This window comes from Mya arenaria, chromosome 7 (assembly GCF_026914265.1).
Source record: "Mya arenaria isolate MELC-2E11 chromosome 7, ASM2691426v1".
In the NCBI taxonomy this organism is placed as follows: Eukaryota; Metazoa; Mollusca; class Bivalvia; order Myida; family Myidae; genus Mya; species Mya arenaria.
Window position 1 is genome coordinate 29,123,382 of NC_069128.1, and position 13,345 is coordinate 29,136,726.

At 36.1% G+C, this 13,345-nt stretch overlaps 1 protein-coding gene across 1 annotated transcript; it reads left to right on the plus strand.

Moving 5' to 3' along the window:
• Positions 1–4,456: 4,456 nt before the first annotated feature.
• LOC128241055 (uncharacterized protein K02A2.6-like) lies at positions 4,457–6,300 on the plus strand. Its single transcript, XM_052958042.1, has 2 exons — positions 4,457–5,171; positions 5,531–6,300. Exons 1-2 carry the CDS (start codon positions 4,457–4,459, stop codon positions 6,298–6,300), a joined length of 1,485 nt encoding a protein of 494 aa, XP_052814002.1.
• The last annotated feature ends 7,045 nt before the right edge of the window (positions 6,301–13,345 follow it).

A 13,345-nucleotide genomic window follows, 5' to 3' on the forward strand; every position in this document is an offset into this window, starting at 1 on the left:
TTCCATGTTTCTTGTTTGTAAAATATTTGTTTGTGTGTTCTATGTCTTTGGCGTTTACCCAGTGCCAATAAACGAGGATTATGTTTAACTTTTGGCTACTGAGCTTTTTACTGTAGTTCTTCACATAGTTATTTTTTTTGAAAGAAAGGTACAGAAAAACACAGCATTTTTACCTTTTAAGACAATAGTATAACATAGTAAATCTTTTAGCACTCACCAATCATTTAATATTTTTGCGTTTTCAGCTATTAAAAACTCAGTTACAATCTTGTCATCAGTGATTAATATTTTCAATAAATGCATACTTTTGTAAGTAGTAAAAGGTATATTACTAAAAATGGATGTTTATTAAACATTTATATGCATTGTTTTGAATAAGAGTGTCACTTTATAGTAAACAACTATTTTGTGACTGTACAAGTGAACAGAACTTCAAGAGGTCACCTGATCAGTCCACCACAAGACTGCATGATTCTTTTTCTTTTCACGTCAATTAACACCAACGTTTGTATAATGTGAATGTTTTCTTATATTGGCCTTAAAGCTGCACTCTCACAGATATACCATTTTTACATTTTTTTATGTTTTTGTCTTGGAACGAGCAGATTTTTGCGTAAATATCTGCAAATCAATGATCTTAGATTGTTGACAAAAAATCAGATCGTAGATTTTCATATTTCCGTTCGAAAATTAATGTTTTATGGCTTAAATTACTTACGGTGTAAGAAAAATGCCTAAAACATCAATTTGTGAACTTGAATATAATAATCTGCGATCTTATTTTTGTCAGCACTGGTTTCCATGGATTTTCGCAAAAAAATGCTCGTTCCAAGACAAAAAAAAGAACAGTTTTCAAAACGTTTAATCTGTGAGAGTGCAGCTTTAAAGAAGGTTTTCATGGTATACGCAGGCTTTTATCAGGAGGGTACGCATTTATGCCGGTATAAAAGTGTTCAAATCTACCAGTATTATTGTTCTTGCTTTTGGTGGTTTTGTATTCCCAACCTATGTTTAAAGCTGTACTTTTACTTTGGTACAATATTTGGTTTTTATTATTTCATTTTTAGTCATTTAAAGTTGCACACTCACAGATTGACAGTATTTACATTTGTTTTAAATTGTTTTGTTTTTCAGAATCAGCTGATTTTGGCCTTAATGCCTTCAATTTGGTCGTATAAGATAAAATCTATAGAACATAATTATCTTAATTGTTTGGAAAACTGCCGAAAATTTTTATTCTTCTTAAAGCGTTAGTAAAGCTTTTAGCCTTAAAACATCAATTTTTGAACGTAAATATGAAAAACTGAGATCGTCAGCAGTCTTATATCGCTGATTTTCAGACATTTGCAAAACAATTGGCTCGTTTTAAGACAAAAAAAATGTTGTCAAAACGGTCAATCTGTGAGAGTGCAGCCATAAACAATAAATGACACGTCAACATTCAGTTCCTCTTTCGTTTGACAAAGTCTTGATATAGAAAATATACCAAACAAATAAACTCGATAACGCTTGTGTATGATCTGTGATATAATAGTGATTTTAAGTATGCCCAATTGTTTTCAAATACAGTCGAACCCCGTTGGCTCGAACTCGCTTGGCTCGAATTCCTGGTTGGCCCGAACTGAATGTTAAGGACCGATTTCTTTTAACTGAACGGAATCATTCCCGCTTGGCTCGATGTATTTACGCTGGTCCCTCGAAGTTCGAGCCATCGGGGTTCGACTGTATATCAAGTTCGTAGAAGCTGTAAGAAGCTCTTAGTGACTTAAGGTCCGCAAGTACATGAAACAACTTTAGAATAAATTTCCTTTCTCAATTTAAAATATTGTCATCATAATTTATTTCCTTACATTGTTACATTTCATTGTGATTTAAGTATGTTCTATTGTGTTCAATATATCATAAAAGTTCGCAGAAGCTGTAAGCAGCCCTTAGTGGCTTTTAAGAGGATTGGTTTGAAGTGTTTGATTAAGCGTTTCAAACTTAACAACTGTCTTTACTTTCGTATTTCATAAGTAAGCTAATTGCCCATTATAATAATTAAAATCCACTAGTATAGTTTGTGACTAATTTTCAAGGAAATCGAAGAACTTCATATGTAATTTCACAAGAAATCGTTATCCAAACTGACCTCTGTCTTAATTTGAGACACAGAACTATTGTATGTAAATATATTGTGCAATTGAATCAGTTGCAGAAGCTAACACAATACACAAAATGGGTAAAAAAGGCAAATATATTTACTCCCCTTTTTTGGAAAATGATTAGATCAACCCATTGTTAGAAATGCATAGTCGGATACCCACGATACACACTTCGATATGCTTCGTTATGAAGTGTAACGGAAGAAAGTACCTCGGTTGCCGACGATGCTAGAAATGGCAAATATGTATAAACAATTCGGTTTCCATAGTTACCATAGTCGTTTAACTGGTTCAGAATACCACCCAGAGCGACACGAATATCTACTACACCATATAGGTCACCAATCTTGGAAAAAGCGTTTATTCTATCAAAGCACTCACCATGACGGATCAAAGTCGCCAAAATCCAGTTTCCATGGACCACAGAATACGTGTTCAAGGGAACCTTCATCAGAACAGGTCAGACTTCTTGGAAAAAAACTCGTTAACTCGTTAAAAGCACTTGCAAAGTGTGTTTGCAGATAACCACAAAGCCCGTTCTACGGCTTGGTCTGGTACTCACAAATGTGAAGTATGCGGATGTCTACCATAATTGTTGGAGGAGACACGCCAAACTACCTTACAATTATGTCACCAGTCTTGGGAAACTCGTAAAACGCTTGCCCAGGTGGCAATAAATCGCCACAAAATTCGCTTTTCGGTTGGATCTGGTACTTATTAAGGATATGTAGGCAGGTAACCACCTTGCAGGTGTTGTAAGGGACTGGTCACTACTCATTACAATCTCGTTTTCTCGTTAAACACAAGCGTAAAGATGGTCCAAAACGTCGGACGTAGTCTAAAATCCAGCTTTGTCCTATACTCAATGTGACATAGTAGCAGTAAATTAGACAGAGTACCATAAACAGTTGCATTAGGTCAGACGTACATTTTTAAAGGAAGTTTGATGATTTCAGTTTCAGATCGTATTTTATGTCAAAAGTGATATAAAATACAATCTAACACTTACATTAACAATTGTTTTATGTCTGTTATGATTATTTAAGGAGATTTATTGGCATTTTGATTTTGTTTTCTAAGTATACCCTTTTTTAATAACCTTTTGCTACACGGCTCCTTCTGAGACTCCCCCCCCCCCCACGCTAAGTTTTGATCGCTGATAACGTACATTGTCTTTCCTACGCTGGACCGTTGAGAAACATTTCGGCAATCATTATTTAATATTTGTAATTTTCTCTTGTTTCAGTGCTAAAATATTATACATTATATATCTATCAATGCAATTTTATTCATGCATTTATGTACCTAAAAATAACATTTAATGCAAGATGCAAGAGTTAATTTCAAATATTACAGGACATGAAACAATTTACCAAATTGCAACGGTAACAATAAAATGGATACATACTTGATTAGGTATTGTAATTTATCAGTTGTGTTTATTTAAAAAAAATCTTTACACAATCAAATGAAATCTTGTTTTAAAATCAAATTATAATTTAACATACTTTACAGGTTCGAAATTGAAGTTTTATAGTTCTGATCGAAGGGAAGTAACTACAATTGATTTTAAAAGTAGTTCCTAAAGTAAATATTTTTGCTCCTAAATTTGCAGTGCCACAGCAGTAAAATATCAAGGTCACTGTTATTTCACTGAAAAAAACTCCATATTTCACCAAAAATCAAGAAGTAAAACGTTTTTTTTTGTGTATTTATTTAACGTACTTATGTAATTCTGTACCGTGCATTGTATAGTTCAATGCATTCAATGATTGATATTGACACTTTTTGAAGATAACTGGCACATTCAATTACAGTTGTGTGTATTTTAAATTCAATATGGGCTTGAATCTTAACGTGTGGAATTAATTTATTAAAACAGAACACATCGATAACTTCGCTTTTTAATATAGTTGAATTGTATCTAAACTGGTTAACCGTCTTCGATTTGATAAAAATGGTTGTACCGGCAACGATCACTAACTGATCATTGTAACGGTATATACTTACAAAATTTCTTCCGTACTGTAGTGGCCAATCAGAGCCCACTATTGGTAAACCCGCCTCTGTGTATGATAAGCCCGCCTCTGGCTAACAGTTGCATGTATGTCGATAGTTAAGTTATTGATTAGATTGATTAGATTCAAGATCGTGTGCGTATGAGTATGAATGTAATAAAGCTATATTAAACCATCCCGTTTTGGGTCTGTTATATACATTACACTGACAACATTACATTGGCGACGAGGATTGAGGATTAAAGTGCTAGTAGATTAACATATGAAATACGTCAGTGTCAGGATTAACGCACAATGGCTGGATTAGCGCCGTTCCCGAAATTTGATGTGTACGGGGAGGAAACATCCCTTGGCACAAGATGGACTAAATACGTGACAAAGTTGGAAAATTTGTTCACAGGACTTAGCATTGACTCCAAAAAACGGAGGAAAGCGCTATTACTTCACTATGCCGGAGATGAAGTATTCGAAATATACGAAACATTGAATCTTGGAGACAGCGATTCAAACTACGATGACGTCAAGCAAGGGTTAACAGGCTATTTCCAACCGAAGAAAAACAGAGAGTTCGAGCGGTTCGAATTTAGGAACCTAAAACAACATCACGCCGAAACAATAGACCAATTTGCAACTTGCCTCCGCCACAAGGCAGACAATTGTGAATTTTCGGACAAAGACGGTGAAATAAAGAGCCAAATCATCCAAGGCTGCGTGTCAAAGAAACTACGACTTAAATGTCTGGAAGAAGACAAGCCGCTTAAAGATATTTTAACAATGGGAAGAACAATGGAAATTGCGGACAGACAAGCCAAAGCAATGGAACCGCAATACAGCGACGTAAATAAAATTAAAGTCACACCGCAACACACAAAATCGCAACATGCAAATTATAGTTATCCACCCTCAGCACAAAGAAAACGTCAACAACAGTCACAATCAAGACAAACGTGCAGAAACTGTGGCGGCATATATCCACATCAGACCAAGTGCCCAGCCTACGGAGCGACATGTAATTATTGTCGTAAACCAAACCACTTTATTGGCGTATGCAGAAAACGAACGCGTAAGGCACAGGTTCATGGAATTGACCAGGTGGAAAATGAGGCACAAAAGGAGCATTCGGTGTCGGATACAGACACATTATTTGGAGTCAACGTTTTGACAGATAACAAAGTACCAAAGATAATATTAAGCATAAATGGTGTTCAAACGAAAACTCTAATTGATACCGGAAGTTCAATAAACATAATCAGCCAAGATGTTGTTAACAAAATGAAACCAAGGCCAATGCTGAAAAAACAAACATAGAAGTGTTCGCATTTGCACAAAATAAACCGTTAACTATAAAAGGCAAATATACATTTACAGTGGAAACTAAATCAAAAGTGACAGCAGCAGAATTTCACATTGTTCAGGGATCATCAGTGACATTAATCAGTTACCTTTCATCTGTTGAACTCGGTATTGTGCCAGTAATAAACTCAGTGAACAGTAACAAATACGAGGAATTATGTGACAAATATCAGTCCGTGTTCACTGGTTTAGGCAAATTAAAAGACAAACAAATCAAGTTCCATGTTGACGAAAACGTCGTGCCTATAGCACAACCAGCTAGAAGAATTCCATTCCACGTGCGAGAAAAAGTGGAACAGGAAATAATACGACTAGAACAGCAAGATGTCATTGAAAAGGTGGACGGGCCGACACCTTGGGTTTCGAACATTGTTGTAGCACCAAAGCCAAACGCTCCAGACCAAATAAGGCTTTGTGTAGATATGAGAAAAGCAAATCAAGCATTGAAACGCGAGCGTCATGTAGTGCCTACAACTGATGACATAATCCTGGAATTAAACGGATCAAAGGTGTTCTCCAAAGTGGATTTTAATAAAGGATTTCACCAGCTTGAGCTGTCCGAGGAGTCACGCAACATGACAGTGTTTGCATCGCATGTCGGATTATACAGGTACAAACGACTGAATTTCGGTGTAAGCGTAGCGCAAGAAATATTCCAGAATGAAATACGACAAGTGCTTACAGGTCTCGAGGGAACATTGAACATATCGGATGACATTATAATACACGCACCAAACCGTGACGAACATGATCGGAGACTCGTAGCCGTACTGCAACGAATGTAAGACAAAAATCTCACACTCAACAAGCAGAAGTGCGAATTTGGTAAAACCTCTGTCAAATTCTATGGCTTTGTTTTTTCGGACAAAGGCATAAGTCCCGATCCGGCCAAAATCACAGCAGTTCAAAATATAGCCGAGCCGAAGACTACAGGTGAATTAAGGTCATTCTTAGGTATGACCAATTACCTCTCAAAGTTCATTGACAAGTACTCTACAATTACGGCACCCCTGCGTGATTTATTGAAAGATAGCAGCGATTTTAAATGGACAAATCAGCAGCAGACTGCTTTCGACCAGCTGAAACAAGCGCTATGGAGCGATACAGTGATGAGCTATTTTGACCCGAAAAAACACACAGAACTATGGGTAGATGCAAGCCCCGAGGGAATATCAGGGATATTAATACAAGAAAACAAAGTTATCGCATATGGAAGCCGGTCATTGACGCCAGTGGAAAAGCGTTACAGCCAAACAGAACGAGAAATGCTTGCATGTGTTTGGGGCTGCAAACATTTTCACATTTACTTGTATGGAAAGGCATTCCAGCTAGTAACCGACTGCAGACCCCTGCTCTCAATATGCACAAACTCTAAACAAATACAGTCAGCTAGACTTGAACGATGGCGATTGAGACTTACCACCTACAATTTTACAGTCAAGCACATGCCTGGAAATAAAATGATAGCAGATTACTGTTCCCGACATCCAATAAATAATTACTCACACGAAAACATAGCTGAGGAATATGTGAATTTTATTGCCAATGCCGCAGTGCCCAAGTCATTAAATCTCCAAGACGTGGCAAGTGCCACAGCCAAAGATTGTGTGTTGACATGCATAATATCCGCGCTTCAAAACAACACGTGGATTAAGCAAACATGCGCCGGTGATGGCAGCTATAACTGTTATCAGCAGCTTGCAGACGAACTGACCGTCCTGTCAACAGAGCATGGAAACGTTCTCCTACGAGGAATCAAGCTGTGTATCCCAAACAGCCTGCAATCAAAAATAATTAGCCTAGCACACGAAGGTCACCAAGGGAGAAACAGAACAAAAGCGCTCTTACGAGAAACCTGCTGGTTCCCCTATCTGGACAAACTAGTCGACGAACAATGCAAAAATTGCATACCATGCATGTCCGCATCACCACAAACGACAGTAGAACCGATCAAGCCAAGCCCATTAGCAAAGAAACCGTGGGATGAAGTGTCAGTTGATTTTTGTGGGCCGTTTCCCACAGGAGAATATTTTATGGTAGTTATCTGTGACTACAGTAGATACCCATTAGTTGAAAAGTTAACAAGCCTGACTGCACAAAATGTCATATCGCACCTTGAAAGAATTTTTGGAATGTTCTCAATTCCAAGTGTGGTAAAATCCGACAACGGAGCGCCGTTCAATAGCCATGAATTTACGCAATTTGCAAACAGTATCGGGTTCAAACACCGGAAGGTAACCCCACTAGCCCCACAAGCCAACGGATTGGTAGAAGCATTTATGAAGCCACTAGTAAAAACAATGAAAACTGCTACAGCGTCTGGAAAGAACTTTAAATCTGAACTTACTATTTTTCTAATGAATTACAGATCAACCCCACATCCAAGCACAGGACTTTCGCCATTTGAAATAATGTTCAATCGCAAAATGAAGACAAAGCTTCCAACATTTATCGTGCCGAGAAATGATATATATGTACGCAAAAGGGATACTAAATCAAAGCAAAAGAACAAAAAGTATGCCGATGAGAAACGGAAGGCAAAACCGTTTACATTACAGCCAGGCGATCCGGTCCTCGTTATACAACCCAAACAAAATAAATTAACAACGCCATTCAGTCATAAATGGGGATACGTCGTCAGACGAAAGGGATCCATGGTCACAGTACGCTATGATGGCCGTGAAATGACACGCGACGCCGCACACTTTAAGTTGGTACCTGTACCGCCCACACACAGCCAACAACATAAACAGCGTTCAGGACCGCGTGAGCAGCAAAACAACGAAAACGAACAACGGCGACCAAACAGACATCGTCAGATGCCGATACGTTATCGTGATTGAATGAGTGTTAATTGTGTGATTTTCTTATCCAGGTCATAATAATGCCTGCATAGTATAAATGAGTTTCTAGATAATAATAGAGTGTTAATAGCAAAAAAACACACAACTATTCCCATGCAAAATGCTAATAAACTCAATCCGTGAAGTGTGTTAACCATTTTAGGGGAGTAATAACAATTAAATTCAAAAATCTGGGAGCGTCCAATGGACCAAAACATTGCAGAGATCCGAAACTGATTTACAACCACATCATGATAATTAAACGGACATTTGCTGGGAAATCTGTTCCCGGTCAAACCATTTACATGATATCATCTTAATGTTATAAAGACAAGCCAGAATATCTAACATTCGAACTTAATGCTTTTTCTTAATGATCTATAATGTGTGTGCTATTAGACAGTTTTATTACCTGACATTTTCTAAATTTGTGAGGAAAAAGGGTCAGAGGTTAATTTATAGACAGACAATTATCTTGTTTATTTTAATACATGGTTGCAAGTGATTTGATTATTGCAATGATATTTAAGAAAATGATAGTTTCTGTTAAAAAGAAATAATACAATGTTTTATGAATAATTCATAAAAATATGTTTATATGATTTATTGATCTTTTTTCATATAAGTAAAATCAAATCCATGTAAAGGAGGGATGTAGTGGCCAATCAGAGCCCACTATTGGTAAACCCGCCTCTGTGTATGATAAGCCCGCCTCTGGCTAACAGTTGCATGTATGTCGATAGTTAAGTTATTGATTAGATTGATTAGATTCAAGATCGTGTGCGTATGAGTATGAATGTAATAAAGCTATATTAAACCATCCCGTTTTGGGTCTGTTATATACATTACACTGACAACATTACACGTACTACACGCCAACTTTCCACCGAATTAAGTAAACACCATTGGGGCACTCATGTATTCGTTTAAAAGAACTTGCTGATTAGTCTGTACCCAATCTGAAATCCACCATTGTCTGGTACACTCTACAATGAAGTAGTCAGAAGAACTCAAACAATGTGTAGAAGAGGACACGGCAAACTATTCCCACAGTTATGTCACCAAAATCGGGTTTTATGTTTCTCGTTTAAAGAGTCGAAAATTGATTAAAAAAAACGATACAGTTCCAGTGGCCCGGCCTGGTCTTACTTTCTACCTCCCAACTTAGTCAGTTAAACACCCTGGTTAATCTTGTTGAATACAAATCAGACTGACAAACATGCACACCGAATTCAGAGCTTATCTAGAACTCATTAGAGTAAAAGAGGATAAGAGGAGACGTCACTTACTGCAAAAATTAATATAATTCACCATCCTGGTAAACTGCGATGACACGTTGGAATGATAAGCAAACATGACCCAAAGCGTTACGAAACCAGATATGAGGCGGCTTCTGATCGTCACTAGAATGATAAAGGCAGAGATTGCTCGCTAACTAAGCAAACGAAACCGACCAGTCACCACGAAAAGGAAATTACAGCACTGTCTTTTGCTTCTAGATTAAGAGAAGAAGTTACCTTTACAATTTGTCATAAGGATTTGCCAACCTTCAATGGTCGGGCGTTTGGTACTTACATAAATTAAGTCGGCTGAAATCGGGGTATCTTCACTCTAAACTACGGGTAACTAATTAAGTGCTCACCACCCACCTTTGCGCGCATAGCAATAAATAACCCGTCTTTTGGACGTTTTCTTATATCGCAAAAGGGATGTCGGCTGCGTATGAAAAGGTTGCAAGACACGCCTATCTGTCACATCCATCAGAAATTATCTAAAGAAAACAAGTAAGTGTGAATTAAACACCGGATAACTTTTTTCCGTCAAACGACAACGAGCTGTTTAGGTACTGTTATAATTGTAGGGACGGCAGCGATTCCATACGTTGTCTTGTCGACATTGATCGTGATTTGTTGTACAATGACCTTCATTGACCAGTCAGAGCCATACTTAAAAAGAACCAGAACTAATACGAAAAAAATGGTTACTTTATTTTGGTTAATTTTCAGAAAAAAACAATCTCGTGGCTAATCATCTAAGAATAAACAATTAGTTATGTAAAATGACAAAGTGCTGAAATGCGTCACCTCTCTGTGATAAAACTTATGCTAGTCTTCTTAGCTTCTTTTAGATGTTTTCAGTAGGAAAACCTGGAGCATTGTGCTCTCAAAGATACAGAACATTGTAAACAAGTAAATAATAGTCAGGAATGAAAAGGATGCTCTCACTTCATTCGCTGAAGATTGCTCTTAATCACAATAAACATATATGAAATACATATACTTGAAATAGCCATTTAATAATATACATCTAACACCATATAATATTTATAAATATGAATTTTTGTATAAGAGTATTGTATTTGCACAAATAAGTTCTACTAAGGACAATCATAGATTATTGACATCGGAAAGAGATCAAATAGTCAACCAGTGAATAAATTATTTTACCTGACTGGCTAAACTGTCCTTGCAAGTTTACTTATTATTTTCAGACCAATAATGCACCAGTCAATTGTGACCACGCCCGCCCCCCACCACCAGGTCCCGTGGTATACCGGGGTTAGCCGGGAAAATGGGCGTTTTTACCTTACAGGTGGCTCTGCAGTGTCGGGTGAATGCGGTGGTTTTGTCTTCGCGCCAAAAATAGTGGGGAATGGTCCTTACTTAAGGTCCGTGTGGTGTGGGGGCATTTGGCGGGGATTTTACCAGCAGTTTGTCCTCGCAAGGCGGGGATTTTACCCGTGCTTGGCTGGACGGAAAGTCAAAGTCCCCGCTAATCCCCGGCCCTGGGGGTGGGGGTGTGTGGGTGGGTGGGGGGGGGTGGTTACAACTGACTGGTACATAACTTGACCAATTGAACGATAAAAGTAGCTGCCGCTTATATATATATATATATATATATATATATATATATATATATATATATATATATATATATATATATATATATATATATATATATATATATATATATATATACACTAACATGCGATAATTCATGCAATTACTTCTCCTAATTTAACTGACGAAAACATCGTACAGTCACCCAAATATGGCTAAAATTAATGGAATTGCGTATAACATATTTAGAGAGCCGGCACATTTATACGCATTTATAATGCTAAGTTGGTTCTTGTGATATTGTTTGATTAGATGCTATATGAAAAAATGACACTGGTACAATTTTGCACGCTATATAGCATGTATGCGCAAACGTTTGTCTACAACAGCTGGAGTGGGTATCATCGAACTATACATTACTTAGATCATGAGCAAACTAAACCCTCTCATGGACAAGACCGGCCCATTTACATCATTGATCTAATAAATCTAATAATTCCAAGCTTAAAATAACGATGCCATTGCCACTACATAAGGTAATTAGCTACAATAAGTGCGCAGGTGTACTCAGTACTGGTTCAACCAATGAAAGTTGTATCCCGTGTATCGGTGCTTTACACCGAGCACGTTAAATGGCCAAGAGGTCTCTTCGTAAAGAGCTAGGGTATCGCAGCCGGATCTCTTGTATCTCACTCTGTTTCTTCATGTCTTCCAATGTCTGGATTTGACTGCGAATTGCTGTCACTTCTATCTCATGTCATTTATGGCATTTAAGCACAATTTTAGTCGTGATGGCGTCACGGCGGGGTCAAGACTTAATGTAGCCAATAGGCGCGAGCAGACCTCGATAATACATCAGTAATACATTTGAAGCAAAAGTCTCAGTTGTAATACGTATGATGACTGTTGTTTAAAAGAAATACATATAATGAACATTTCTTAGTAGTTGAACAAAGTATGAATTTTGCTTAGAAGTTATGTATATAATTTATAATGCTTATGATGAATAATGTTTATAAGCAATGCATATGATAAAAAATGCTTATTACTCATACATAGAATAAGCATTGCTTAGTAGTATCTATAAAATAAAGTATGAAAATACAATATATATATTATTTGTAATGTATATGACGAATATTGATTAGTAGAAATACATAGTAATAATAGTATTGATTAATTGCTTATTTGTAATGTATATGACGAATATTGATTAGAAGAAATACCTAGTAATGATAGTATTCATAAGTTGCTTTTTTGATATGTATATGACAAATATTGATTAGTAGAAATACATAGTAATGATAGTATTGATAAATTGCTTATTTGTAATGTATATGACGAATATTTATTAGTAGAAATACATATCATTGATAAAATTGAGTAGTTGCTTATTTGTTATATATTTGACAAATACTGATTAGTAGAATACAAAGTTTTGATAATTTTGAGTAGTAGAAATACATATTATTGATAATATTGAGTAGTTGCTTCTTTGTAATGTATATGACGAATATTGATTAGTAGAAATACATAGTATTGATAATATTGAGTAGTTGCTTATTTGTAATATATCTGACGATTAATGATAAGTAGAAATACATAGTATTGATAGTATTGAGTAGTTGCTTATTTGTAATATTACTGACGAATATTGATTAGTAGAAATACATAGTATTGATAATATTGAGTAGTTGCTTATTTGTAATATATATATGACGAATATTGATTAGTAGAAATACATATTATTGATAATATTGAGTAGTTGCTTATTTGTAATATTACTGACGAATATTGATTAGTAGAAATACATGGTATTGATAGTATTGAGTAGTTGTTTATTTGTAATATTACTGACGAATATTGATTAGTAGAAATACATACTAGTATTAATATTATTGAGTAGTTGCTTATTTGTAATAAACATGACGAATATTGATTAGTAGAAATACATGGTATTGATAATATTGAGTAGTTGCTTGTTTGTAATATATATGACGAATATTGATTAGTAGAAATACAAAGTATTGATAATAGTGAGTAGTTGCTTATTTGTAATATATATGACGAAAATTGATTAGTAGAAATACAAAGTATTGATACTATTGAGTAGTTGCTTATTTGTAATATATCTGACGAATATTGAT

What these genes read in the sequence shown, in the direction of transcription:
- LOC128241055 (XM_052958042.1), top strand. Translation starts at nt 4,457, where the DNA reads ATGGCTGGATTAGCGCCGTTCCCGAAATTTGATGTGTACGGGGAGGAA. An exon ending in CCCAGCCTACGGAGCGACAT is followed by an intron (nt 5,172 to 5,530) that starts GTAATTATTGTC and finishes ATACATTTACAG; the next exon opens with TGGAAACTAAATCAAAAGTG.